The 27,887-nt window shown below is 46.6% G+C and overlaps 5 protein-coding genes and 1 long non-coding RNA gene across 8 annotated transcripts; 3 read left to right on the top strand and 3 right to left on the bottom strand.

Annotated features, from left to right (window-relative positions):
• Window positions 1-110: 110 nt before the first annotated feature.
• On the top strand, window positions 111-6,516 carry ctc1 (CTS telomere maintenance complex component 1). Its single transcript, XM_078795029.1, has 25 exons — window positions 111-271; window positions 476-572; window positions 662-752; window positions 818-1,040; window positions 1,341-1,579; window positions 1,651-1,780; window positions 1,856-2,146; window positions 2,206-2,328; window positions 2,492-2,721; window positions 2,796-2,937; window positions 3,376-3,584; window positions 3,646-3,809; window positions 3,905-4,019; window positions 4,095-4,494; window positions 4,568-4,657; window positions 4,714-4,836; window positions 4,911-4,957; window positions 5,052-5,140; window positions 5,214-5,349; window positions 5,422-5,490; window positions 5,560-5,710; window positions 5,817-5,872; window positions 5,950-6,106; window positions 6,188-6,293; window positions 6,371-6,516. Exons 1-25 carry the CDS (start codon window positions 215-217, stop codon window positions 6,475-6,477), a joined length of 3,642 nt encoding a protein of 1,213 aa, XP_078651155.1. The 5' UTR covers window positions 111-214; the 3' UTR covers window positions 6,478-6,516.
• LOC131125063 (uncharacterized) lies at window positions 620-5,759 on the bottom strand. 2 transcript variants are annotated; one of them, XR_013629538.1, is made up of 4 exons: window positions 5,577-5,759; window positions 4,102-4,433; window positions 1,594-1,741; window positions 620-1,530 (listed from the first exon to the last, which is right to left on the bottom strand). It is a non-coding gene; the product is annotated as an uncharacterized LOC131125063 (long non-coding RNA). The 2 variants fall into 2 exon arrangements; XR_009128966.2 differs by lacking the exon at window positions 5,577-5,759 and having other exon boundaries at window positions 4,102-4,161; window positions 4,297-4,515.
• Window positions 6,517-6,563: 47 nt separating the features above from the next.
• Window positions 6,564-8,718, top strand: LOC131125058 (H-2 class II histocompatibility antigen, A-U alpha chain-like). Its single transcript, XM_058066202.2, has 4 exons — window positions 6,564-6,875; window positions 6,945-7,193; window positions 7,270-7,554; window positions 7,625-8,718. Exons 1-4 carry the CDS (start codon window positions 6,827-6,829, stop codon window positions 7,744-7,746), a joined length of 705 nt encoding a protein of 234 aa, XP_057922185.2. The 5' UTR covers window positions 6,564-6,826; the 3' UTR covers window positions 7,747-8,718.
• A 324-nt stretch (window positions 8,719-9,042) lies between these two features.
• LOC131125059 (H-2 class II histocompatibility antigen, E-S beta chain-like) lies at window positions 9,043-10,621 on the top strand. Its single transcript, XM_058066206.2, has 6 exons — window positions 9,043-9,112; window positions 9,375-9,647; window positions 9,766-9,979; window positions 10,057-10,124; window positions 10,191-10,304; window positions 10,375-10,621. The coding sequence occupies exons 1-6, from the start codon at window positions 9,058-9,060 to the stop codon at window positions 10,398-10,400; spliced, it is 750 nt and encodes a 249-aa protein (XP_057922189.2). The 5' UTR covers window positions 9,043-9,057; the 3' UTR covers window positions 10,401-10,621.
• Window positions 10,622-12,114: 1,493 nt separating this feature from the next.
• LOC131125053 (disks large homolog 4-like) lies at window positions 12,115-22,939 on the bottom strand. Of its 2 annotated transcripts, XM_058066193.2 has the most exons (20): window positions 22,897-22,939; window positions 22,573-22,680; window positions 22,426-22,496; window positions 21,694-21,807; window positions 18,341-18,391; window positions 17,872-17,996; window positions 15,273-15,442; window positions 15,063-15,199; window positions 14,845-14,995; window positions 14,492-14,760; window positions 14,307-14,409; window positions 14,148-14,244; window positions 13,897-14,073; window positions 13,796-13,833; window positions 13,674-13,712; window positions 13,503-13,604; window positions 13,267-13,439; window positions 13,093-13,202; window positions 12,924-13,015; window positions 12,115-12,833 (listed from the first exon to the last, which is right to left on the bottom strand). In XM_058066193.2, the coding sequence occupies exons 1-20, from the start codon at window positions 22,913-22,915 to the stop codon at window positions 12,727-12,729; spliced, it is 2,253 nt and encodes a 750-aa protein (XP_057922176.2). In that variant the 5' UTR covers window positions 22,916-22,939; the 3' UTR covers window positions 12,115-12,726. The 2 variants fall into 2 exon arrangements, with proteins under 2 accessions (XP_057922176.2, XP_057922175.2); XM_058066192.2 differs by lacking the exon at window positions 22,897-22,939 and having other exon boundaries at window positions 22,573-22,864.
• Window positions 22,940-23,036: 97 nt separating this feature from the next.
• On the bottom strand, window positions 23,037-27,849 carry LOC131125054 (7SK snRNA methylphosphate capping enzyme-like). The gene is made up of 8 exons (XM_058066194.2): window positions 27,504-27,849; window positions 26,887-27,167; window positions 26,478-26,701; window positions 25,309-25,585; window positions 24,668-25,241; window positions 23,721-23,933; window positions 23,529-23,637; window positions 23,037-23,461 (listed from the first exon to the last, which is right to left on the bottom strand). Exons 2-8 carry the CDS (start codon window positions 27,159-27,161, stop codon window positions 23,403-23,405), a joined length of 1,731 nt encoding a protein of 576 aa, XP_057922177.2. The 5' UTR covers window positions 27,162-27,167; window positions 27,504-27,849; the 3' UTR covers window positions 23,037-23,402.
• Window positions 27,850-27,887: the final 38 nt, after the last annotated feature.

Below are 27,887 nucleotides of genomic sequence, written 5' to 3'. Positions count from 1 at the left end.
GTTAATTGTATATAAAAAAGTATCAGTATCCGCATAGTTATCGGCAACACTGGCCCTGAATGTAATTGTATCGGATTGCTACGCAGTGTCAACCGCCTCAACTACTTATATTCTCAGGTTTGAGCCTCAGCGGACGCCGTAGTCAAACAGGAAGTTTTTAGTGCATACCGCGGTGGTTTTGTCTTGGACCAACAGAAATCCAAATGTCATTGTTATGGACGTGGACCCCCTGCAGCTGTTTCTGGACCAGTTTAATCCGCACAGTGAAGCTGTCAGTATTATCAATATATGGACTCAAAGTGCAGATGTTGTGTATTTCGTGCTAGTCCGTTCGTGCTAAGTGTGTGTGCACGTTAAGCTAAAGTTACCATAGTGTACATAAAACGGTACTTATGTTGTTTTACTGTTGTATACACAAACGGTTCACTTTGGTGGTTCAGAACAATAATAACAGTTTTTTGTTTAACGTACGCAGGAAGTCAAATGGCTGGAAGCAGTATTTAATTTCATCAAAGATCATGTATGTCCTGTACTCTGTGCCTCCGGTGGCACCGACTCCTGCTGTCGAACAGGTGAGTCAATTGAATGAAGCCCCCCCCCACCCCCCCACCCACCTTCTAAACTGCTGTGTCACGTGATGCTCACTTGTTGTGACTTGCAGCCGATCAGTGTGCATCTGAACTGAGTGTGTGTCTGCTAAAGAGAATAGAAAAGATCATGTCCTCCACACACACGTTACCTGTCAGCTACAGGTATGACTCCTCATCTTGTGTACTGAAGTCATGACACTTTGCTGACCTCTGACCTAAATTGCCAGGTTGGTGTGTGTCTCCGAGCTTCTCTCTCACCAGCGCCTGGCCTGTGTCAGTAACCTGTCGTGGAGCACCAATCAGCAGCAGATGTTGGCCAAGGAGGTGGAGCTATCTCTGCCGGGTCAGCAGACTCTTCCAAGGGCCAACCTGTTGCTGATTGGCCGTCTGACGCATCATGACAACGGCGACTTGAGGCTGATGGACGCCAGTGGGAGCGTCAGGTGTGAGGTGAGTTAGTAGACACAGATGGCTTACTGTAATCCTTTTGAGTCCAAGGTAGTTTTTAGAGTTAACTAAGTTAAATGTAGTGAAATTGTTATTATCATGTTATTATGGCTTTTTACCTTCAAAGCCAGGCGTACGCCTCAAGCAGTTAGTTTCCTAACTATATACATAACAAATGTTGTGTTCATAGTGATCATTATTGATCATAAAGCTGTACTTGAAAAGTGGCTTAATCATCATGCTACACCCCTGAGAGTTAAATGAGAATTTAAGTAGGAAATGTTCCAAAATGTGTCTCTCTAGGTTTTGTCGCCCTCACCTCTGTGGTTGGGTTGTCTTGTCTTCCTGCCTCACTGGCACTACATCCCCCAAAATGTTTCAAAGCAAAAGCAGCAAGAGGCTCAAGGCTACGTGGAGCTGATCGGATCTCCTGTTCTGTTGTGTCCTGGTCTTGCGCATGGATTGGCGACTGTCCCCGGCGCAGAGGCGGAACCTAAAATAGCAGTCAGTGTCACAGAAGCTGCAGCCTTAGTACACAAAAGGTGTGTCATCTGACCTGTGAGACAAGAATCCTATTCTTCTTTTTGCCGTTTGACCTTCATTTGTTTGTCAGGGTCCGAGGACAGCGTTTGTCTGTTTGCGGCCAGGTAGCGTTTGTCTGCCCTCTGCTGGTTGTAGCAGGAACTTCCTTCTTCTGCTTCACCCTGACAGACAACGCACACACAATGCCTGTACTGGTCAAGGTACGCACAAACACACACTACCTGTTATTGTGTTTTGAACGGTGGAGATGAGATGATGTGTCTGTGTGTATGTAGGACAGGAGCAGGCTGTGGTGGATACACTGTGTGTCTGTCGGGGTGTGTGTGTGTGTGACAGCGCTACGTGTGTGTTTCCTGCGAGCCTGGAAAGGAAGCATCCTGTGTGTGACTGAAAACTCTGAAATACACAAGACACACCATCAGCCACACACACCCACTCCAGCAGAGGACACACCACAAGCCGCACCCCCCTCACTGACGATGACTCACCTGGAAGAGGAACAACCTGAGACATGCCCGGTCCAATCAGTGGTCAGGATCAAACAGTCCAGAGTCATCAGTTACCAGGTAAAAAAAATCTTTGATGTAAATATCACCTGTTCATATACTTCACCATAATGTGGTAGGGCACAGTGACTGAGGTGGTGAGTGAGGGGGCGGGTCTGTACATATTGGACAGGATGATGGGTCTGTCTCTGGCCTATCAGCCTACACTAAGGAGGAAGCTGCGAGTGGGAGACACAGTGCAGGTGAGATCCTTTTTCTAACCCCACGCTCGTCTTAAGTGTCTTATCAGCGTCCTGAAAAGCGCTAAATAAATGTCATCAATTATTATTCAACGTGATATCGTTACTCACAGTTAGTTGTTGCTATGCTGCTAAATCATTGCTTACCTGTTTCCCCCCCATTCAGCTCCATCACGTACACTTCCTGTACCGGCCCTGTCCGGATTTTCCTCCCAGCATGCTTTGCACTTGTCTGCGCTCCACTTTGACGGTGACAAACTTCAGCAGGGTGCTCGGCTCAGCCCCCGACTGTAGCTGCCCTGGTGATGGTGTGTTGTCACGGTTACTGGTGGAGCGGAACGCGGGTGTCTCCCAGTACCTGTGGGCGTGCCACTTGAGTGGCCAGCTGAGACGTAGGTATGGCGTGTATCACAGAGACGCAGCGGGTGCGTACACCTGTAGTCGCTAACTTCTGTGTTTGTGTGTGTTAGTCTGTTTCCCAGCCCGGCGACGCAGTGTGTGTGTGTGTTGTCATGGAAACTGATGGAGATTGTGTTGGGACAAGAGCGACGACAAAGACGGGACATTTACGCCGAGATGCTGGACGAGCCTCATTCTTGTTTGCTGATGCAGGTACAGACATTATCTTTAACTTTGTGTCCGACGTGCCTTCTCATGTCCCTCAGCGTCTTCTCCCATCTTTTCGTATCCTAGGTGTCGGCTTTCATCCCTGTGTGTCCTTCCTCATGTCTCTTCCTGTGACTGCTTCTCACATCCCTGCATGTCTAACATCTAGTCACGTCCCTGCATGTCTGATTTGTAAGCTTTCATCGCTGCTTGTCCTACTTGTGCCTTTGTGACCTCCATGTTTTCCCGCATCCCTGTGTGTTGTACGTATCTCACCTCCCTGAGTTTCACACGTGTCTTCTCACGTCTTTTTGCGTCCTAGGTGTCTTCCCACATCCCTGCGCTTCCTGCCTGTCTTCTCAACTTCCTTGTTGTCTTCTCACAGGACTGCACATGCATCTTCTAACATCTACGTGTCCTAATGTGTCTTCTGTATCCCTCCAGTATGCTGCCGACTTGGCACCGCATCAGTACATCAGCCTATCAGAGCTCTGCAAGTCTCTCCAGGAGGACTGCTGGGCTTCCTTGTCTCTCAGCTCTCTGCTGCCAGCCGCTGGAGGTGGACTGACAAGAGTCGAGATGAACACGGCTCTAGCCTGGTCCAGTAGATCATTGTCCTCCGATTCCAGGAACAAGCCTGGAAAGACGCTCAGGTGAACTTTGACGTCTCATTGTCACATGACTGTATGTCAATAAGAAGATGTCACCCCACAGAGAGCGCCCCCTTCTGCTGGTCGGCATGTTGGAGCTTCCATCTCGCACATCGCAGCACGCACTGCAGCTGAGAGATAGCACGGGGGTTGTCGCCTGTGTCATCACAGAAACCACCCAGGAAGAAGGGGGAGGTCAAAGGGCAGTTTTCAATACCGCATGGATAGGTCAGAACACGGGAGGGTCGGAGGGTCAGAGGTTCCAAACTGACAACAACCTTCATAATATCCACAACTGTGTGTGTGTGTGTGTGTGTATCCAGGTTGTCTAGTGTGTGTCCAGCAGTTCACCATGGTAACAGAACGATTCCTTCAATCAGATTTTCCCTCCTACCATCACTTGGATCAGGACAAGTTCATCACACACAAACAATGCAGGTACACACACACACACACACACACACACACATAATCCCTATTTGAACAATTCCTGACTATATGTGCGTGCAACAGGGTGTACCTCCAGTTCTCTCAGGATTGTCTCCACATTCTGAGTCCATCTGTTGCCATGGTAACGCACCTGTCCCCGAAAGGGGTGCCGTCAGAAGATGAAGAGGAGAAGCAAGTTGAATTTGCGGTGGCAAAGAAGAGAAGAGAGGATGAGTACCCAGAAGCCCCCCAGTCCTCTTCCTCCAGCACCACGACGGCCACCTACCACTGCGTCTCGGTGGTCCTCAGGCTGGAGCAGAAGACTGGCGTCACTTGGATGAACACGGGAGTAGAGGAGGAAAAGGAGGCTGGACTGACAGCTTCCTTCTCTGCCAAAACCACTGTGGTTGGTCCAGTGGTGATCTGGGGGCGGGACCCAAAGAACAGGCCGATGAGAGAGTGTGAGGCGGACAAGGAGAACAAGGTGAGCCCCTGGATGCCCCCCCCCCCAGTGGCCGTGTCAGCAACAACGTGTCCTTGTGTTTATGTGTGCACAGGTGACTGTGGTGTGTTCAGGTGCATCAGCTCGCTGGTTTCCTATCCTCCAGCCGGAATGTTTCTACAGACTGGTGGTGCCCAACACGCGGGTACGTGATGACATTGCTGTGTGATACCCTGTTGCTCATTGTCACGTTTCCATCAGGATCGCGGTGTGTTGTCTGGCCGTGCTGTCTCTGGGCAGAGCCACGACGTCATTGTCAAGGTCCAATCTGATTGGAGGTTTCACACACTGACACACCCACTCCCCGTGCACACCTACGGGCAGGTAAACGATGTCCCATGTTGGAATTTTGCTTTGTTTCACTTTGTGAGACTGATGTGTCCTATTGTGTCCTCAAGAGTGTTTCGTCCACCGTGTCATCCGTGTCTCAAGTACTGGACAACAGGTGGACTCAACGTTGATAACACGTTTGATCCCTGACTGATCAATACTACAACAGTCGCCTGTGTGTGTGTGTGTGTGTGTGTGTGTGTGTTTAGTTGCGAAGATGTGGTGTGTTTTCAGGGTATTGTCTCTGAGCGCATCAATATGGACGACAGGACGAGCGACACTGGACACACTCACATTGGTAGGTCTCTATCCCCCGCACACACACACACACACACACATTAAACAACGCAGTTTACATGCTGTGTGTTCAGGGGTGCGTCTCACTGTGTGTGACCAAAATGGGAGGAGCATCAACGTCTACCTGAAGTTGAAGCACAACACCTACCCACCTGGTCTGTTGCCAGGCAACACACTGATGCTCTCTGCTTTCCACAGGAGACTCTCCAGGTTAGACCCCAACCACAATTGGACCACCTCGTGTGTGTAGTCATATGACCTGTGTTTACATGTGTGTTTCAGGACAGGAAGTGTTTACTGCAGTAATCTACCCGTCAGCTGTGTGACGGTCATGCATGTGCAAGACAAAAGGTAAACGAGAAGGACACGTCACTCGTCCACTTCCTCATCAAACATAACCTGGATTTTGTTGTCAACCAGTTCCGAGGGATGCCTACCTGTTCCCATCATGCACCTGGGCCAGTGGACTCGACACAGCTGCAGGGTGGCCAGGATCAAAGGTCATGTGGTGTGTTTCCTGTTCCTGCAGCTGCAGTGGAAATGTGCACAGTGTGGGAGTGTGTACAGACAGGTACAAACACACACACGCATGCATGCGCACACACACACACACACACACACACACACACACACCTTCAGTTTAAAATAGGATATCTCTCTCTCTCTCTCTCTCTCAGTCCGCTTGCAATCAGTGTCGCTCGTCCTCAGGCAGCATCTTTGACAGCACAGCCAAGTAAGTTTGTGTCATGTGATCAAAACTCACCTGTAAGTGATAATGTTGATGATGATGATGATGATGATGATGGTCAGGTTGGTGATTGACGACGGCACAGGCGAGGCTCATGTGCGCTTCTCAGGGACGCACGTTCGTCAGCTGCTCGGATTGGCCGATTCCCAGTGGGAGGGTCTTCAAAGAGCACTCAAGCTCAGAGGCGACATCACAGTCTACCCCCGTGGGCGGAGTCCGGTCAGCGACGCCAGCCGTCTTCAGATCCATTGAAGGCGATCGATACCTCGTCGGTCATACCAATCGGTTCTTTTTTTGCAGGCGTGTGACTCCGACGATTGGTTGCTCTGTTTCCTGTTGTTGTGCGTGCGCAATGTCGACTCGTTGGCTCTGACCTGCAGCCGACAACACGAGGCCAAAGCAGAAGGTGGCGTACGCACACGCAGAGACTCCCACACAGCAGGTTCAATTGATCATAATCAGCTCTTGGTGGTTTTGTTTCAGAGGTGAAAAGGTTGAGTCGTAACAAGCGAGACTTCTTGACCAGGATGGCCCCGCCCCCAAAGCTCACCTGTCTGCACGTGCACAGCACACAGACAGTTAAATGTTAAATTTATCGCCGTCGTATCGCCGTTACGCCCCATCTTCGATGGTCGATTGAACTGCGATGTGGATGCAGGCAGCCGGGTGATGTCAAGCAAATATTGATTTATTTATACTGAAATACAAAAATACAAGTAATTGTCTCCATGTGTATGTTATTATAAATAGCAATAGCCATTGTATTTGTCATTTTAAAAAGCTTTGAAAATGTTAACTACTTTCAAAGTGCTCTACCTGGTCACTGGTGATGTCACTAATTGTCTGCACTGTGATTGGCTGAGCTCGGTTTGCTGCTGTTGCTTGTTCTGCCTTGTCCTGCCTAACTAAGCGTCAGAACAGAAGTTGAAAAGAAGGAAGATGAAGGCGTCGCTGCTGCTCCTCTTGCTCTGTGGCGTCTCGGCAGACAGTAAGTGCCCTTAGTGAGATGCTTAAAAACAACCTTTCAAGTAGTTGGTTCTGATGAGGTTCTGCTCAGATCTCCATGAGGAATTGAATGTGTGCGGCTGTTCCGACGCGGATGGTGAATTTGTTGTCACTCTGGATGGCGAGATCTTGTGGTTTGCTGACTTCGCCAACAACAAAGGGGTGGAACCTCAGCCCGACTTCATCACACACCTTCCTTTCAGTGAAGGATCTTTTGAGAGAGCTCAAGTCAGTCTGGACATCTGCAAACAAAACCTGAACACCAGCCAGCAGGCAATGAAGGATCTGCCACTAGTGTCTGGTACTGTGACGGAACTGATCCACTTGACGCTTGAAGACCGCTTTGACCTTTTAACCTTGTGCATATGTGTGTTCAGAGGCTCCCTCGCTTCTGCTTGTCTACTCGAGAGATGAGGTGGTGCTCGGAGAGAAGAACACTCTTATCTGTCATGTGACCGGGTTCTATCCGGCACCTGTCACAGTGCGCTGGACCAGGAACGGTGAGCGCGTGAGCCCAGGGGGACTCACCAGCTCCCCGTTTCCCAACAAAGACGGTTCTTTTCAACAGACATCTCACCTGGAGTTCACTCCCCAAAAGGGAGACATTTACAACTGCATCGTGGAGCACAGGCCCACGAAGGCGCTGCAAAGCGATATGTGGGGTGAGTCACGTGACCAGGCTGAAAGCTACTGAAGTGAAAATCACTGTTAACCACTACTTCCTGTTTGCAGAGATTGAGGCCAAGCAGCCGGGTATCGGACCTGCTGTTTTTTGTGGAGTTGGACTGATTGTTGGACTTGTTGGCGTGGCCACCGGTACATTCTTCCTTATCAAAGGGAGCCAATGCAGCTGATGTCAGTCATCACACACTGCTCAAAAAATTCTCACTTCTTAAACAACTCTGCAAAGAGGAGTTTTTTCATCTTTCAATGACAATAAATCAATACTGACAAATTCAAATGTCACGATATGATCATTTGGGGGGTGCATTGAGGACCTACATGGGACATTAAGACAATCGTGAAGACAGGAAGCCTAAAGCAAGGTACAGTACATTTAGCTTATGTGAGCATGCTGATCCATACCAAGGCTTCTTTTCCTCGGGTTCAAACTGAAGACGTAGTACAGGGCCCAACATGAATCCATTCAAATGTACAACATAGTGCAACATAGCCCAGTCATACGATGACTTGCAGGTTACCGTGATAACCAACACAATTCATAGTAGAAAATACAAAGTCTCAAAATGATACAAAAGTCAAAAAGACATTTCTATACCACTTCACTATGGTTGCGGAGGTATTCTGGAGCCTATCTGAGCTGTTTTTGGGGCGACTGGTGGCCAGCCAATCACAAGGCACATATAGACAAACAACCATTCACACTCACATTCATACCTATGGACATGTTTTTGGAATGTGGGAGGAAACCACAGTCCTACATGCTAACCACTCTTCCACGCTGCGGCCCCACAATAACCACTCAAAATTAGACAGGAAGTAATTCCATAAAGTTGTAGAAATTGCAGTAAAAAAGAACAGACGTAATCGGACAAGTAAAGGGGTTTAAACATGAATGATCAGTATCAACACAGGTCAAAGTGCACCGGGGAGTGTGAGTGGAATTTAAGTCCAATCCCACAATGTTTTAAATGGTCTCACACAGGAGGTCAAAATTCAAAGCCCACTTTAGGTTGTGGGCTGAACACCGACATTCCCCCCAACCTACAAAGACATTTTTTAACATCAGACTACTGTTCTTTTTTTTGTGTGTCTATTAATTTGTGCATTCAATTTCTACATTCCGATTGTTGTTTGTTATAATAAAGTGATTGTTGATTGACCTCTCTCCATCATTCTTTCAATGTCCGCATTCCCTAGCATGCTGGGTTGTAGTTCAAATGATCATCTTTTAACATCTTTTTGAGTTGTTACTATAACGAGGTGTAATGTTAAAATAATACCAGTTTTAGTCGTGTACAGTTGAATTATTTGGACTTTTTGTCTGAACCTGGCACCCTTATTAAGAAGTGGCTCACTTCTGTTCAATTTACCAAACTTGTCTGCCTGGCAACAAGTGATGCAGGTCATGTGATCAGCTGCCATCTATTTGTTAAGAGACATTTTTCCTCTTCAGTTCACTTTTTTTGAGGTACTGGAAGAACATGGCTTCTTCACTTCAGAGCTTCTACCTCCTCTGCCTCACCCTCTACGCAGCAGGTATGTGTACGTAAGTTATAGTTGGAGTTATACTGTGTCTAACTTTCCATATTACCCTCTTCAAATATAAATATACTACCACGTTTGGTACAATCTTTCCCTTTCAATACTACGAGAAAGTGCGTCCAAACTTTTCACTGGTACTTGCAGTACTTAAGTAAGCGTCCTTACGATATCTACACACACACACACACAAACTATGTGAGTGAAATCTACAAGGTACAAAATAAGTTATTAAATAAGTTATTATTTGTGTTTTCAGACGGCTTCCTGTTCTATCGTGAGACGCACTGTGTATTTAACTCGACTGAGCTGAAGGACATAGAGTATATCTTCTCTTACTATTACAACAAATTGGAAATAATCCGCTTCAGCAGCACTTTGGGGAAGTTTGTTGGCTACACCGAGCTTGGTGTTAAAAACGCCGCCAGATGGAACGCAGATCCTCTCCGCATGGAAGAAGTGAGAAGACGAAAGGAGTTGTTCTGTAAACCCAACATTGACGATGGCTACCAGGCTGCGCTCACCAAGTCAGGTGAGATCACGTGACATCACGACAACGCTTCACAGCGGCCTCTGGTGGTCATAAGAAAAAAGTGCACACGTTCAACCATGGATGAGAAAAAAAGGATGTTTTTTTTTTTTATCTCCAGTCAAACCTTCCGTCAGACTCCATTTAGAGTGGCCTTCTGGTGGCCAACACACCGCCATGTTGGTGTGCAGCGTCTACGACTTCTACCCCAAGCTAATCCGAGTCACCTGGCTGAGAGACGGACAGGAAGTCACGTCGGATGTCACCTCCACCCACGAGATGGCTGATGGGGATTGGTACTACCAAGTCCACTCTCAACTGGTCTACAATCCCGGGTGAGTCCGGCTCCAGACCCGTTCAGGCGGATCATCAAAGCAACGAGATATCGTCAGCAACGTTTTTGTTTTAAAAGGCCTGGAGAGAAAATTTCCTGCATGGTGGAACACGCCAGTCTCCAGGAACCGCTGCACACCGACTGGGGTAACACATGTTCTTGTCCGTCACCTGTTGTCTTCCTCACTGACTTGTCTGACTCTTTCCACGAAGATCCGTCACGCCCCAAGTCAGAGACCAATCAGTTGGTCATTGGGGCATCAGGACTGGTTCTGGGGCTGGTCCTGTGCCTGGGAGGCTACGTATACTATCGCAGGAAGTCTTCAGGTAGCACTTGAGCTCCCGGAGAAATTCTTCAGAGCGTCACATTCTGGATGTGTTTCTTCTTAACTTTCAGGACATATTCTGGTTCCTACCAACTAAAGCTGGTCCTGGATCAGCCTCCTTCTGCATCCTGATGATTGGTTCTTCATTGATTAGCTTCATTTGACAATAATGAGACATTACTATAACTCCAGGACGAGCTCCTCCTTTCCCATCTTTATTCTACTTTACCAGATGGGTTTGCTTTTACTTTGCTTTCATTAATGAACTCAATTAATAAAGAGTGTGATGTTGTCTTCTTTTGTCCATAAATGGCTACACCAGGGGTGCCCATTATGTTGTCCATCGTGAAGGTAGTGTGGGTCGATCACATAAACATCACTTTGTAAATGACATACGACATAAATTATGACTAAATGACATTTAGCTCCCCTCCTATTTTCAGTGCATTCTAGAGATATACAAACAGATAAAATGAAACAGCACATAACTTCACGTAATCAAAATACAAATAAACTAACTCAGCAGTAAGATGCCTGAACCGTATCTATAAAAACAAAAGTTATCCGTTCAAAAAAGTGAATAGCTTAATGCAGGGGTCTTAAACACTCGGCCCGCGGGCCAAATGTGGCCCGCAGGACACTAGTTTGAGTTTAATGTTAGTGCGGCCCGCGCAAGTTTGATATGGATGCTGTATGGTATCATGTACCCAGAAAAAATTATTACGTTTGATTCATGTTCATGTTAAAGGTTAAATAACTGTTAATAGTTATCCTCCCTCTCCGTGTGGAAGTGGTAAGTTTTGGGATTTTTTAAGTTTAAAGGAAATAACTTGAAGGCTACCGTTTGGGTCGCTAGCTCTCTAGTTTGCGAGTTAGCATGTGTGTCAAGACCCTGCAGTTGCGCAATATGTTGTAAATAAAAAGTATGAGTATAAATGTGACTATAGTCGTGTTTTGTCATGTCTACTGGGCTCTAATAATGCTTTGTTCATTTTAAAGCTGAAAAAAATCATTTGTCTACCCACCAACTATATGTATGTGGTTTCTTAAGTTTTAATTATTTGCTGTTTTATTATTATTATTATTATTATATTTATTTATTTATTACTGATTGATTTTCTTTATTCTTGATTTGTTTATTTTTCATCTTATCTTGTGCAGAAAAAAAATTAAGATATTTGAGAACAGTGGAATGTTTTATCAGCGCTTTTATTGTAGAAAATTGGAACCAAAGCACTGACAAAGTTTGTATATTTTCCTTTTTTTAATAAATGCGTTTTTTGTTTTTTTTTGGAAAACCTGATGTGGCCCAGTCTCACCCAGACCCTAAGCTCCAGTGGCCCTGGCCCCTGGCTTCATGGCTTTGCCACTTCTGCCTGTTAAACTATTATTTCATGATTAACTGCTGAAACATTTTTAATATGTTTCCTTGATTTTGGTTGTGGAAAATCATTTTCATTTCTTGTCTATCTGTATTATTTTATAGTAAATGTTAACTCGATGTTATGAACTCTATACTACTTATGTACACAACTATTGAGGAATTATGTGCATGTATAGACAAACAACCATTCACACTCACATTCATACCGATTGGACAATTGGAGTCGCTAATTAACCTAGCATGCATGTATAGTACTTGTATGAAATAAGGAAGTAATGAATTAAATGCTTCAGTGAATCTCTTCCACAGCCACGCCGGAAGGAAGGTGGCTTGTGGAAGGACTCATCCATCTTTTCAACAAAGTGCCCAAAATAATTCTGCAGTGTTTCCACCCACCAAGTCAACAAGTCACCATCACCACTCCAAATACTCGTTCTTTATTAGTGATTTATTTCAAGATTTACTCAATTCACTCAAATGTCATTGGCTCACACCGACTCAGCAGAAGGGAATCATGGGAAGTCATTAGCAGTTAGCATTAGCTCAAGAGGTGGAGCCAAGTCATGACCACAGTGTTGTTGCTGTACAAAGGAATTGTGGGAGGTGAAGTCCAGACATGAAGGGAAGGGAGGCTTCGTCAAAGCCCCGGCCCCCAACCCACTGGTCATGTGATCGGGATATGATCATGTTTGTGGTGGTCAAAGCAAAGCATCGCGTGAAGTGAAAGCCCTGAATTCATTGTGCGTGTGTGTGTGTGTGTGTGTGTTTGTTTAAGCCCCATATTTGTATTTACAGTCACACACACACACACGCACGCACGCACGCACACACACACACACACACCGTGTACAGCACAATCAAATGAATCCATAAATACGGTAAGGAAATAAATAATTAAATAGGATAATATAAACATGTTAGCTAAATTCTACATGTGTGATGATATGGATCTGATCACACATGCCCACTCCTGCATTGCCATGGATACACACTCACAAAAACAACAATATGTGCACAGGAAGGGACCTCAGCTGACCAATCAGAGCCTCTCACGAGTCACCACCCAAATGTACGGACCACTCTGCTCTTCGATGACCACTTTGACCTGGTGGTAGACCTCCTCGAATGTGTCCCCGTGCACGATGGCTGCATGTGTGCACACGTGTACATTTTACAGGCTTGAAAGTCTCACTTGCACTCGCACACAAACAAACAAAAAACAAAATATGTATTTACCGGTGAAACACTCAAGGAAGTCCTGCTCCATTTTAATGGCTCGATCCAGAACTTTCCTGGCTTGATCCTCAGACAGGCGCTTGTTCAGGTCGCTGCCAAAAAAAAACCACGCACACAAAATGAGAATGTTTCCTAGGTGGCACCGTTACAGGTGACCTGATGGACTCACAGGACGTTCTCCAGAGATCGTGGTCTGATGAAGATGGCGATGGGATGGAGATGAGCCGCCTGCAGCCTCCTCACTGCGTTGGCCGACACATCCAGGATGCAGTGCTTGCCCTGCGTGCACAAACACAGCGAGTCAAGACCGCATGCCAGGGCGGCCACGTGGACAGCGCCTCACCTGCTGGGCCACCTGTCTGACGCTCTGTACCGACGTGCCGTACAGGTGGTTGTTGTACTGTCCCGCCTCAATGAAGTGATGCGACTGGATGTCACGCTCCATCTGTTCTCGCGACGACACAAAGTGGTAGTCCCGCCCGTCCACTTCATAGTCCCTGCGAGGGCGAGTCGTATCTGTGGAAAGACGCTTGAGTCGCACGCTTGTGCCGCCGACACAGAGACATGCTGCGCTCTTACGTGGGACGCATGAGCCGAACTTGTCCGGGAAGTCGGTCAGCAGGTCGTCGTTGACTCGGTCTTTGGTCGGCCCCAGGATGATGACGGGTCGGGCGTAGTCCACTGCAGAAACACGAGTTACGTTTCAGCTCCATCAATAACGTCGAATTGCTAAGGAGCGTCTTAACCAACCTTCCGTTTGTGTGACTGGCTCGTAGCTTTGAACGAAACCTGAGGAAGATCAACAACAAAACACACCCACTCGGTCACAGTGCCTCCTCCTCCTCTTCCTCGTCATTGTCATCACAGCTCACCTTTACTCTTCATCCGGGACCACTCCTTCCTCTCCACCCTAAAACGCCCGCACACAACATGTCAAAAAGTCAAAAAAACAAACAAAGACTACAACCGTCACCTGTGTTTGGACGGGATGTATCCTAGCTCCTCTAGCTCCCCCTGCTGGTTCACCCGTCTGGCCTGCCACCACTCGTCATCTGCGCTGTCAATCACGTGAAGCACCTCCCCGAAGTTGAAGTCCAGAGCTTGTGATAAGACGCCGCAGTCCCACGTCTTGTCGTAGTCAAACAAGGCCCTGCAAACACACACACACACACACGTGTCATTACGCCGCATTCCACTTCCTGTGTGATGGCTGAAGGCCTTTACCTGACGTAGAAGCTGCGGCTGGCTCGCAGACTTCCTGGTGAGCTGATCATCATCTGTTCGCGGAGGTCGTGGATCTTTGCTTCGAAGCGGCCATATTCTACAAAAGCATGACTTTTTAATATCGACTATACGATCGGCTTGATGTGTGCGTGCACTCACCCTCAGGTCGGTATTGTGTCACTATGGTAACCGTTTGACCAGCGTTCTTCAGAGCGGCTGCGGCTTGTTCGTGTGTGGCGTACCTGAGATCCACGCCATTCACCTACACACAAACATAGCAGTGTGTGGCTCCACGCTGCTGCAGGTGCGGCATCATGGCCAAAGGTGTGTGACATCATACGCACGCTGAGGATCTGATCTCCCTTCTGGAGTTCTCCGCTGAGATCCGCCGGTCCTCCAGCGAGAATGAAGGAGATGAAGATACCTTCGCCGTCCTCGCCACCCACGATGTTGAAGCCCAGACCACTGGCGCCACGCTGCACGCATACTCGGCGAGGCTCTCGGCCGTAGTCGTCGTCGCCCATCATGCCGCGGTGGAGCGGCGAGTAGCGCTGTGGTGACGGTGGTGGGAGGGCTTGCGGATAATCACACATGTAGTCTGGCTCCATGTAGGCTGCGGGGACAAATAGAGTTTTAGATGCTGCCCCCTGCTGGTTGTTATGCTACACTGTTTGCATGCTAGCAGCACATGACATACAGCTGGTGAGGTCGGGGGGGCTGAATCGATCCGAGGGGTGGATGTAGTGGGAGGTAGGTGTGGCCACCTTCAAGTAGACCACCTCGCCCGTGTTCTTTAGGGCTGACACAGCGTCTTCGTGCAGGACGTCCTCCAGAGACAAGTGGTTGACCTTGAGCAGGTGGTAGACAAACAAGTAAGTAAGCGGGAGCGGCACCGTTGACTTCGATGCGACATACCGCCAGGATCTTGTCGCCAATCTGAAGCCGCCCGTCCCGTTGAGCTGCCCCGCCCTCAATGATCTTGGTGACGTAGATGCTGTTGTCTCCCGGGACGTGCTGGTTACCGATACCACCGGCGATGCTGAACCCCAGACCTGAAGAGAAGACGAGCGTACCACTTTGACGGCCGTGGTCGGCTTCTTTGGGTCTTCGTTGAGGCTTCCCTACCTTTGGGTCCTTTCATCAGTTTGATCTTTGTGACATGTTCGCTCGGTGGTCGCCGCCGCAGTACATAAAGCCGGACAACAGGCCCCGCCTCTTTCAGGGCCTCGACAGCCACAGAGTGAGTAACCTCCCGGACGTCCACATCGTTGACAAACACGATGCTGTCGTTCACCCTGGGGACGAATGCATGTCCTGGATCAGACTCTCCAGGATTTCACAGTCTTGCGATCACACCAATTTATGCAAATTAAATCAATCCCAGCGGATTTTGGAACTTTGTCCAATACTTGTCTGTCCAATCAGTCATTTTGGTCAATCAAATTCGTCCCTGAGAAGAAACGCTCACGTGGACTATCTGTATCGCCCGCACTTCCTTGTAAAAAAAAAAAAAAAAAAAATCACTATGTCCAAATCTATAATTACAAAGTCGCATTATCGTGTTAGACGATGCCAAAGTTTCAGATAATGACGTTTGTGCATTTGGAAGCCCTGAAAGAAGTTTGGAAAGGCTCTGAACGCTCGGTTTCAGAGAGTTTTTTCATCACCTACAAAGCTCTCCACAAGCTGACCCCCCCATTACCTCACAGACCTCCTCCATCCACACAATCCCCCGCGTCCCCTTCGCTCCTCAGACTCTAACCTCCTGGACCTACCCTGCAAGACCAAGCTCCGAACCTGGGGAGACTTCTCCATTGCAGCCCCCCTACCCTCTGGAACTCTTTGCCCCATTCCCTCCGTGCTTGCCCCGACCTTCCCACCAAAACCCACCTGCCCGCTTTTAGCCTTGTTTTAGCTCTGAATGAATGTTTGGATATTGTATTTTAATGCATCTTTTACTCAACTCTATTTTTATTTCTTTTTCTGTACTGTAAAGCATCTTTTGAGTAATCTGAAAAGCGCTATACAAATAAAATGTATGATTATTAAAAAAATGTATTAACTTCCTCATATGGGCTTTTAACTGTACAAGCTGAGTGGGTTCAATCACAGCGGAGTGGCTGTGGGTGGAATAAATTAAAACAGAAATCCAAGGAAATACAGCTGGAATAGGTGCAGATTCTGGAAGATCTACAAAGCTTTCTGTGCGGGATTTTGCGTGTAGCTGCTCTATAGGAGTCCACAACTCAATACAAAGGGTGTATGTGTATAATGTTTGTGCGCCATGTTGGTAAGATGCTTTTCTTAATTATTTTTATTCCGCGCTTCAGTTTGTTAATGACTTATCGTCAACACATTTCCCTATTATAATTAGAGGAAAACAAAACTTGTTATTTCACTTTTTTCGCGCATTTTTATTGCAACTTCCAGAAATATCAGGTATCTTAAAAAAGGCCCGTGAGATCCGGGGGGCGGGTGTCTGCTAAATTGATGTTCATGTTCAAAAATATGCTCTGCTTTTGTGTTTAATATGCAAATGAAGCATATTTTGTGAGATTTGTTGAAATCCTGTGATTTGCAGGGTTATGGTTATGAAGAACACTTCAAACATTGATAAGAAATTCATCAAATCCCAAGATGATACAATTATTGAACATGTAAGCTTAAAAACATTACATCACACAGCATAGCATGCATTTGAGGCAAAAAGCAGGCAAAATCCTCGTGTGTGTGTGTGTTTGAGTATGCACGTATTTGTGTGTGAATGTGTGCGTTCGTATGCATGTGTGCATTAATATGTGACTTTATATGTACTGTATATGTGTGGGTGGATGTACGTGTGTGTGTGTGTGTGCATGCATGTGTGAGAGTGTGTGTGTGTACAGATGGTGCTCAGTTTATGGCATTGCAAGTTGCACACGCTCATAAATTAATAAAAAAGTTAATTTTGGCCCATATACATGAGATTGAGATCTACACTGTGTGGCTCACGAGCAGTTACATTACTCTCAAGACTGGACTATCATTAATGATACAGCTTGTATTGTAACATCTACCTGGAATGTTGTAACTATGACGACGAGGTGATCAATCAACAATCTCATTCATTCATTCATTCATTTTCTACCGCTTTTCCTCACGAGGGACGCGGGGGGTGCTGGAGCCTATCCCAGCTGTCTTCGGGCGAGAGGCGGGGTACACCCTGGACTGGTCGCCAGCCAATCACAGGGCACATATAGACAAACAACCATTCACACTCACATTCATACCTATGGACAATTTGGAGTCGCTAATTAACCTAGCATGTTTTTGGAATGTGGGAGGAAACCGGAGTACCCGGAGAAAACCCACGCATGCACGGGGAGAACATGCAAACTCCACACAGAGATGGCCGAGGGTGTGAGGCCTGCACGCTAACTACTCGACCCCCGTGCCGCCCGTATTGTAGACATAATAACAGAAAATAAGACATAATATTTCATTAGTGAGGAATACTACTTTTTTATTTAATTGAGTAATTTTATGCTTGAAAAAGCTTCATTTATGCCAAAAATAAACATTTTGCTTAAATATGCATGTTTTTGACTAATAGGCCGTAGTCAACCCCAAAACAGTAATGACTCATTAGCATAGTTTGAAAAACATTGACGCAATGTTGCAAGGGATGACTGTATGCGTATATGTGTTGGAGTATGAGTGTGTGTGTGTGTGTGTGTGTGCGTACCTGAGACGTCCATCCTGAGCAGCAGCTCCTCCAGGAATTATTTTGGTGATGAATATTGATGGATCATCTCCAATGTGAGGATTGTCAGTTCCTCCTGCGATACTGAATCCCAGCCCAGAGTTTCCCTGTGCAGGAACGTACAAACACGCAGTTTTTTGTTGTTCGTAACACAGTTAACAACATAAAAGTGTGAGCCCGAAAACGTCAGGGGAGACACAGTATCTTGAGAATTGTTTTTCAAATGTATGTCATGATTTTTAGTTCTTAGAGTGAGCCTGCGTGAGAGGAAAAATCCCCAAAATATGCTCCAAAAAATGAAGAATAGGCCATGCTTCAACCGTAGCATCATTATCTGTCTCAATGGACACAATTTAAAAACAACGTTTTTCCAAATGTTTTGTCAGCACCACTTGATCTTCGCGTGTGTGTGTGTGTTCACACGTGCGCATGTGTGCATGCATGTGCTCACCCTCTCCAACGTGATCTCTTCATACTCCAGCTCTCCTTCAGATCCGTTCATCTGTGCAAACGCATGAAGAGTTAAATCACATCGAGCATCGCTCCACTGTTACCACGGCAACAGTAGCCTTTGGGGCTCTGTTCACCGCAGCAACTGTAACTGTTTCCATAGCAACCGCCTCTCTCAAGCGCCGGCCAATGACATCACTTTACACCTGCCATAAGCTCTGCCCATACATGCTCCGTTTGTGCACTGGGCAGCGTGGGTTCTGACCAGAATGAGGCACTCGATGTCAGTAATTACTTGTGTTCAGACAAGCGCAACGCTAACAGGCGGTGAAGTGGTTAGTGCAGCATAAAACCAATCACAGCATGTGCACAATAGACAGATAACCAGTTAGCAACAATACCTATAATCTGCATACTTGGTGGAAATAACACGCCTTATTCTGTTGTACAATGTGCCGGGAGGGAGGATGAGAAGATGACATGATGTTTCAAGTCCGGGATGAGGAGCATGTGCACTCGATGATTACGTAACAGTGTTGCTGGTTACACTTCACATTGTGTTCATTTCCCATGACACCTCTGTGTGTGTGTGTGTGTGTGTGTGTAGGTCTAAAATGAATAACTGGCACACAAACTCAAAGCTTGTTATTGATCATTTAGCAGCTTGGTCTCGATGACGAGAATGCTGGTAACGATGAACACCTATAGCACGTTAGCCGCGATTAGAAAGAGGTCACACACTATTGCCGTCAAAAAGATTTAAAGACTGTAAGCTACACATGAAGTTGATCTGCAAGGCTAACCTTCCTCCACCACTTATGGCTGTCAAAGCTGTCTGTGGCATTAAAACCAAGACCAGGGGTCGGCAACCTTTACTGTCCTAAGAGCCATTTTACCCCAATGGCCAAAAAGCAAAATTAGTCTGGGGTCACAAAACATCTGCATACAAACTTTTGAAAAAAATCTATTGAATTTTAATGATACCAGAATACAAGAAATAAAAGTGCGGTGTGCACGTGTAACTAATGGGGTTGTGATATTATGTTGGTTCAACCTCACTACCTATCGCCGTAAGAAATGTGCAGCACAGTGAATTGGCAGCCTGTTTCGTTTAGCTCGTTGGTGAACGCTGGTTGACATCACAATTAGTGGACTTATGTACTGTATGTGGGCACCGGTTGGAGCCTGTCGAGTGCAGATTTGGACTGCATCGATGACCACGTTTACACATTTAAATAACCTACCACTCGTGTTGAATGCTTGTTTTGAAAATGTCTTAACATTTGTTGTTGTTTCTTGCCACATTTGAAGCATACAGGTAAGCTACCTTTGTTGGGTTACCAACCCCTGACCGAGACTCATGAGATGCTATGTTATTACACGACGCAATACCACTTTGTGATGCCACTTTGCATGATGCTCAGCGATGCTACATGATGGTAAAGAACACTTCATGATGCTAAGGGATGCTACTGGATGCTAAAGGACACTACATGATACTAATTGTCAGAGCACAAAGCTAACAAGCGATGCTACATGTTAAAGAACACTTCATGATGCAACCGGTGTAATGCTAAGTGATGCTACATGGTGCTAATTGTCAGAACATTATGCTAAGATCACTACAGGATGCTAAAGAACAACAGATGATGCTAGTTGTCAGAACATGATGCTAAAGATCACTACATGATGCTAAGGGATGCTTAAGGGCACTACATGATGCTAATTGTCTGAGCACAATGCTAACCATCGATACAAAATGCTAAGTGATGATGCCTGTGTGATGCTAAGCGATGCTACATGGCGCTAATTGTCAGAACATGATGCTAAGGGATGCTACAGGATGCTTAAGGGCACTATGTGATGCTAATTGTCCGAGCACAATGCTAACCATCGATACACAATGCTAAGTGATGATGCCTGTGTAATGCTAAGTGATGCTACATGGCGCTAATTGTCAGAACATGATGCTAAAGATCACTACATCATGCTAAGGGATGCTACAGGATTGCTTAAGGGCACTCTGTGATGCTAATTGTCTGAGCACAATGCTAACCATCGATACACAATGCTAAGTGATGATGCCTGTGTAATGCTAAGTGATGCTACATGGCGCTAATTGTCAGAACATGATGCTAAAGATCACTACATCATGCTAAGGGATGCTACAGGATTGCTTAAGGGCACTCTGTGATGCTAATTGTCTGAGCACAATGCTAACCATCGATACACAATGCTAAGTGATGATGCCTGTGCAATGCTAGACGATGCTACATGGCGCTAATTGTCAGAACATGATGCTAAAGATCACTACATGACGCTAAGCAATGCTACAGGATGCTAAAGAACACTAGATGATGCTAATTGTCGGAACATGATGCTAACGATCAACATGCTTCTAAAGATGTTACATGATGCTAACCACGATGTTAAAGAACACTACAATGACGTTAAGTGTTGCTACATGATGCTAAGTGTCAGAACATGATGCTAAAGGTCATTACATGATGCCAAGCGATGCGACATGACAGAAAATGATGCGAAAGAATCAAGGTGATCACAAATGTCGGAATATGATGCTAAGGATCACTACACAATGCTAAGCGATGCTACATGACAGAACGTGATGCTGAAGAACACTACATGATGCTCAGCAATGCTACATGACGCTAAATGATACACAAAGCTATAGAGCAGAAGGTGGCTGTTGGCCCCGCCTCCGAGCTGCTTCCTGATTGGTTGAACTCTGGAAAGTCTTGCACAGAGGGGTGAAAGGTTAACGTAAAAAATACGGCGTACCATCATTCTCTGCCTGTGTCTCTTGGCTCTGCGTACGTTGTTGATGAAGCGTCTTCCCATCTTTTTGGCGTACCACACGGATACAAACATCACTTCCTGTCTCCTCTGCGTCTCGCCCCCTTCAGGAGGTTACATAAAGATGGAGGAGTGACGGATGAATAATTAACCCCCCTCCCCGAGGAGGAAATTGGTCAATCTGTTTTAAACATGATTGACAACTCAGCTCATCCCAGAAAGAAAAAGTCAAAAGCTGACAAGCTGGAGCACGCTAACGAGCTAATCCGCCAACAAGACGACGCTCTTCTTCAGCGGTCGTCATCCTCATCCTCATCCTCATCCTCCCCCGCTCGCTCTGCTCAACCCAAATGATGCTCGCTGCATCTCCTCTCTCCCTCCCTCCTCTATGCCAGGAATCACCTCCCCTCTGTGATGTCACACACAAGAAGAATACTGCTGCCATGGAGACCCCCCATCCCCCTTTTCTTTCCCATTGCTATGGTGATGTGTATGCGTGTGTGTGTGTGTGTGTGTGCGTGCGCGTGTGCGTGTACTTACAGTTAGTGCAGCCGGCTGTGTGAGCGAGTCCAGGTGTGTGCGCGTCAACTCGGGGGCGTGTCCGTCAGTCACGTTTCCAGGGCTTGGTTGGTCATCGTCATGGTAACGATACTTCTGCAGACACAGGAAGAAAGCTAGCATTAGCACTGAAGCTAACAGTTTCCATCAAGACTCCTTCATTGACCTTTGCGTGAACACATCCTTGACAGAGCTAGGTTTAAATAAAGCAGTAGGTAGCGGACACAACTGGGACACACACACACACACACACACACCTTAACAAGACACGTGCACACTAACTGTATGTGTGTGTGTGTGTGTGTGTGTGGCGGTCTGCTCTTACCTTGGTGGTGACAATGCAGAGGCAGTCCATATCCACACACACACACACACATACCACGCGCACGCACGCACACACACATACATACACACACACACATACACGCACGCACACTCACGCTTTGATCTCTCTGCCGCCCTCCCTCCTCTCTCCCCCTTTGCTGTCTGTCTGTCCTCCCCCGTTCACCTCCTCCGTTTCCCACCGTCTGACGACAATGAGCGAAGGGGGTGGGGGGTGGGGGTTCGATGGCGGACGGCAACGCAACGAATGTGCTATTTTCTGTTTGAGTGGGGGGGGGGCACCTCGTTGACGACAGAGAGCGAGAAGGGGAGGGCCGGGGTTCTTGTTGCTATGGTGATGCTGCTGTTGTCACAGCAGCAATGCTTGTGTACCTGGACAGGTGTGTGCAGGGGGCTCGTCGCTTGGCTTTCACACACGGTCAGCTCGTAGAATTCCTGAATGTCTAGAGACACACACACACACACACACTTTATAAAGCTGTCACGGTTCAGCTACAACATGCGTGAGTGCGTGCATACCAAGCAATGCCTGAAACAGGTCACTCTGGAAGATGTTGAGTAGCTTCTCTGCGTGACCCTTGACCCCTTCGGAACAGGCCTCCATCACCTGCAGCGCTCGCTGAGTGTCTGACATTTCATCCATCAACATGTGGCCGGGTCACAGGATGTCCACCAAACACAATTCCACACTGTTTACATAGTGTGTGTATACTCTATATGTACATACGCAGTATATCTACTGTGCACGTACACATACACGTAGCCCTCTCTTCAGTGTCCACATACACAATACAACTTAAGACAAACGATTAATTGGTGAAAATAAAACAGAAATTCTCTCACCGTCCCTCTTCAGCGGCATCTCTTCCCTCTGATCCGACGTAAATCCTCTTTAGGGATTTGTCGAGCGTGCATTGTATGCTGGGTAGTGAAGTCAGCAGCCTGAATGACTACGGTCACAAATGCATTGATTCAATGTAAGCCAGACGTATTGATTTATTTGCATGGTCGGCTTCTTTGGTCAGGGGCATCCCCGGTGGAGAATCGAACGCCACGAAAAGTCCAACAAGACATGTGACTTTCATAAAACAGCAGCTGAAATTGACAAGTCCCATGACACAAACGCGAGAGAACTTCTGGGTACTGAAACACGGAGCAATTCGAACATCCGACATGACGAGAAAACCTCTCGAAATGTATGATGAGACCAAAAAGGTGGGTCGCGTCCTATCTGAAGTCACAATAGATCCTGAGGCCACGCAAGGTGAAAGACTAACCATCCAATAACATGACGGGAGCCCTTCTTGACATGTTATCTTCACGCAGCGCCACGGAGGTGCATGACGATGTCACTTGCTGTCCTTGTGGGCGGGACTTTTGTGGAATAGGTAGATGGGCTGTTGCTTACCTAGAAACAAACACATTTCACTTAAGCGCGTTGCCTTGCGTGCACCAGTTTGTGCAAGTGTGTGTACCAGTGTGTGTGAGGAGTCTGTAAGAGCTGAAGCCGACATTGTCCATCAGGTAAGAGGTGAACTGCTCAGGTCTCAGCTGCAAACTCCTGTAGTGACGGTATGTTGTTGCCTAGGAGACCAAACACCACTGTAAATAAAGCAATCATATACACAAATAATGACACGTCTGGTGATGGAAGTGTGTGCGTGTACCGAGGCTTTCTTGCTGTGGCCGTATTGTTGCCACGGTTGTGGCTCTAGAATGAACAACCCGCTTGGCGACAGGCTGTGATATGCTCGTCTAAACAGTCGGACCACACCCACGTCACCTGCCTGCAGCTGGACCCACTTGGTGACACCCAGACACATGATGACATCATACTGGCCCCGCCCCGGCCAAAACTCCTGCTCTGAGACGTAGTCACCCTGTGGGAGGAGTCATAGCCTATGAACATTTTAAAGGTCTTCTTTATATTATTTTTCAACAAATTCAGAATAAAAATCTACTGCGATACAACATTTGGTGGGTCTGTAGCTTTAATGCTAATATATTGGGTCTCCACAGTGCACAATATGTCTCACCATGATGCACTATTGTGCACTTTCTCCACTTTTTGCTAATAATGTAGCTCTGCACTTGTAGTAGTAGATGTCATATATCACATACAACAACGTAATATTAAGGAGAAGGACAGTAGGACACAAACGTTAGTAACACCAGCTAGGTGACTTCCAGTTCTAATACACTCACATTTAACATCATCATTATGCTACGTTAGCCTATTTGCTGAAGAAAAACTTACAACTTCTATGTCTGTGGGTGACTGGCCTTGTTTTAAGATGGCCCATTTTTTTTGGTCCTCCATGAAGTGGTAGGGGTGTACACAGACTGGATGGGCACATCTAGCTAGGCGATATCATGTCCTGAAGGTTTTTCCTTCATAGACTCTTCTTATGTCTTGTGCTCATAAACAGGCTCTATGAACACACATTACTGATAAACAACATTAAAGTGTCATTTTTGTATAATATGAGACCTTTAATACAACACCTTTTGGATTGGGGGGGTACTCTTTATTCAGATTTTAGACAATACCTTGTTTGTTAGAGAATAACATCTTTTTTTAATGTAAAGTTGTAAAGTAGAGCATGACACTCACCTGGATGAATGAGATGTTGTTGGGAAACCTGCAGGAGGCTGGAGAAGCAGCCAGGAGCAGAGGAGGAGCGGCCAGAGGACCACGACTAACCCTCAACGACAGCGGGAAGGAGAGGAGACGGAAAGCTTCATCCTCCTCTCCCTCCTGCTTCTGGTCCTTCTTCATCTCCTTTCTGACTCCTTCTGTCCTTGGAGAAAACAAAGAGACAGTGGCGCCTCTCCTCTTTGTTTCCTCCTCCACCAGGTCATGTGACAGGAAGTGCCTGATGTTCTGCTTTGCAGCATGCACCAATCTTCCATCGAGCTCCACCCCCAGGATATGGGCGGGGTTAAAACCACGGGCAACACTGAGTGTGAGGTGACCGGCACCACAGCCCACGTCCAGCACCTTTTTGTCTCTGAACCAATCAGCTTCCAGCAAGCGTAGCCGTAAGTCCTCGTGGGGCCCGACACGTCCCTCCCAACCGACGCCATAGAAACCGTGGTAGCCATAGTAGCGGCAATGGTTGCCATACTGGTAGCGGTGTTTGTCCTTCTTTTCTGGTGGCTGAGCGGCAACTGCTTTACATGTACACCTGCAGCGCAAAGGTCAAGTTACCTGACAAGTCAATCACATTCCAGTGTTTACACTGTAACACCCACCGAGCGGCCGTCCCCACCCCTCCTGCCAGCGGTGTCTGGAACTGGGTTGTCATGTTGACTGAATCCGTGGCGAGATCTGACGACCTTGTTGACGTGGTGTGTCTTCGACTCTTCTGGCGATGGCCATTTGATTTACGGGCACCACCTGGCGGAGGGTGCGTGTGCCTTCTGGAAAGGATAGGGGGCGGGGCAATGTCCTCTCGACATGTGATAGCAGTGTTGAGTTCGCAAGGAAGTGGAGAAACAGGAACACTGCCCTCTCTGGCCAACAAAGCAACTGTCATAACAAAACATGCGTATCGGTCAGAAACAGTGGAACCATTGCCAATGTCATTCATTCTTTCCAGAAGGTCTGACTCTAACTGAAACGGACGCCAACCGAATCCAGTTTTCCCACAAGAAATAGTTATTATTAGTTTTACTATTACAGTTTGACATGCAGAAAATAACTTCAAATGCATATAAATGATGAATTAAAATGATAAATTAATATATAATGTTCCTTTTACCTTCACTGAAGCTGTGATTCTCGACCTAACTGTCCCAAAGACACAATGTGACAGCGAGATCAACCACCACCGCCTGTTCTGGCACGAGTTATTTCTCGAATTCAACAGTGTTTCTTCAATACTGTAACCCATAATGGATCCAAAGTAAGTTGCAAGTGCCGGCATTTTCATAAAGAAGGTCAGAAACGCCATTGAATTCAAGAAATAACAGGAAGATGGTGTACCGCTGTAGTCATAGTGTTAACGTAACGCAAGAATGTAAGGCACTACGAATAAAATGTTGCTCTCCTTCTGTGACTTTACTTGCTGTGTACTGTAAAATTTATCATTACAGCAGCAAATTGGTCAAGATGTCACAGTGTTGTGTTGCATTTTTTGGCTTATTATTTGGCTTATGTTGGAAGTAGGCCTTGTGTAGAAATTGTATCAAAGAGTAAAATGTTTGAGTTAGTGAAAAAGTACAGAAGTTTAGGGGAGAATGTGATTATTATTATGATTTGTCATCTGTTGTTTTCAACTCAGAAGCAATACAAGCGTAGTGAAACGCGTTACAGTTACTATTACATTTGTGTCTTACTGCAACCTAAATTCCAATAATAATGGAAGTATGTATGCACGATGTACTGTGCACATGTGGGTAGGATCCAGAGGGTGTCTCACCTGTCAGTCCATCTGCGGAGGGAAATAGTTCTGGCGCCGCGTCTTTATCCCCACCATGTCGGTTCCTGTGTCTCCTCCTGGACTTTAGGGGAGACAGTAATACACCCTCGCCGCCTCCCTTCAGGTTCAAAGGGTCAGTGATGTCACGAGGAACCAGGATTTCTATAGGGGCTTTACTCCTGGACGGCAGGGGCGAACACTTCTGAGTCTCCTGATTGGTTGCCCTAATGACAAACAACAAAGCAAAGTCAAATGTTTGTGTTGTGATGTGTCAAATTTACTGGGATGATGCCAGGACAATATTAGCAAGACACTAGTGTGATAGCCTGAGAGTGATATTGGGATGCTATCACAGAGGCACTCCATCAAGTACAGTTGTACAGGAAATTAGTGTTGGTTTTGTTCTCACCTGTTGATGTCTTCATCTAACAACGAGTTAAGGTTCAGTGGGTCAAAGATGTTCCCACCCAACAAGAAGTTTGTGGGCAGTACGGACTCCATTTGACCGTCACTATTAGCGCGATGACGACGCTTGGCTGGTCGCTTGAAGGCAACATCCACAGAATAGCGCTTCCTCTTGAGACGCTGAGCTGATTCCGTCAGGGAACCTTTACCGTTGCCTGTTTTAGGGGGCAGGGGACGGTGTTTGACGGAGACTTTTTCTGAATCCTCCATTGACATCATTTTCACCTGTTCAGTCACAGAAAATGAAAGATAGTTTGACAACACGGGTCTCGGACGACATATTGAACTGAATATTGCAGTGTGAATTGATCGTGTCAACAAATATTTGTGTAGACAGACAATCAGTACAGCGGTGATTTACTTGGGAATTAATCTTCACACCATGGTTTTACATGTGCCTTGTGTATGAAGCATGCTATGAATAATGGCATAGTTACTGCTTGGTTCTACCATTTTCTCTCGTCAATTGTGCTACCATACGAGTGCTTTTTGTCCACTCAGATGTGTTAACGACCACTCCAATGTACTCTTACACCGTGTATTTAGTTGAAACATACTTACTTGTTGTGAGCGATCCACACGCACGTATTCGAAGGAAATGTAAAAAAACTTAAAAAGAAAGCGTTGACTGCCTTCTTCGGACAACCCATAACCACGCCCCTAGAACTGTCTCGACCAATGGTAGACTGGGCCCAGCACACAGTTAGCTTCTCATTAGCCGTCGCTAGCACTTTGCTAACACATTTGCGAAGCCAGAAAAACGTTGAAAATTCCATCGTACGCCCGTCTAGAAATACCCAGGCGTGTCAATGTCTGCACGCCGCAGACGTATCTCGACCAGACGACAGCGCTAACATTAGCCATATTAGCTGTTGGCTCCCTGTCCCGAACGAGCAGTCTGAAGGTACTAGGCCCCAACGACGTCCACTGACAAATCACAAAATA

Source organism: Doryrhamphus excisus, linkage group LG2 (assembly GCF_037039965.1).
Source record: "Doryrhamphus excisus strain RoL-2023G ecotype Guam linkage group LG2, RoL_Dexc_Guam_v1.1, whole genome shotgun sequence".
NCBI classification, from domain to species: domain Eukaryota; kingdom Metazoa; phylum Chordata; class Actinopteri; order Syngnathiformes; family Syngnathidae; genus Doryrhamphus; species Doryrhamphus excisus.
This window is presented reverse-complemented; position numbering and strand designations above follow the sequence as displayed.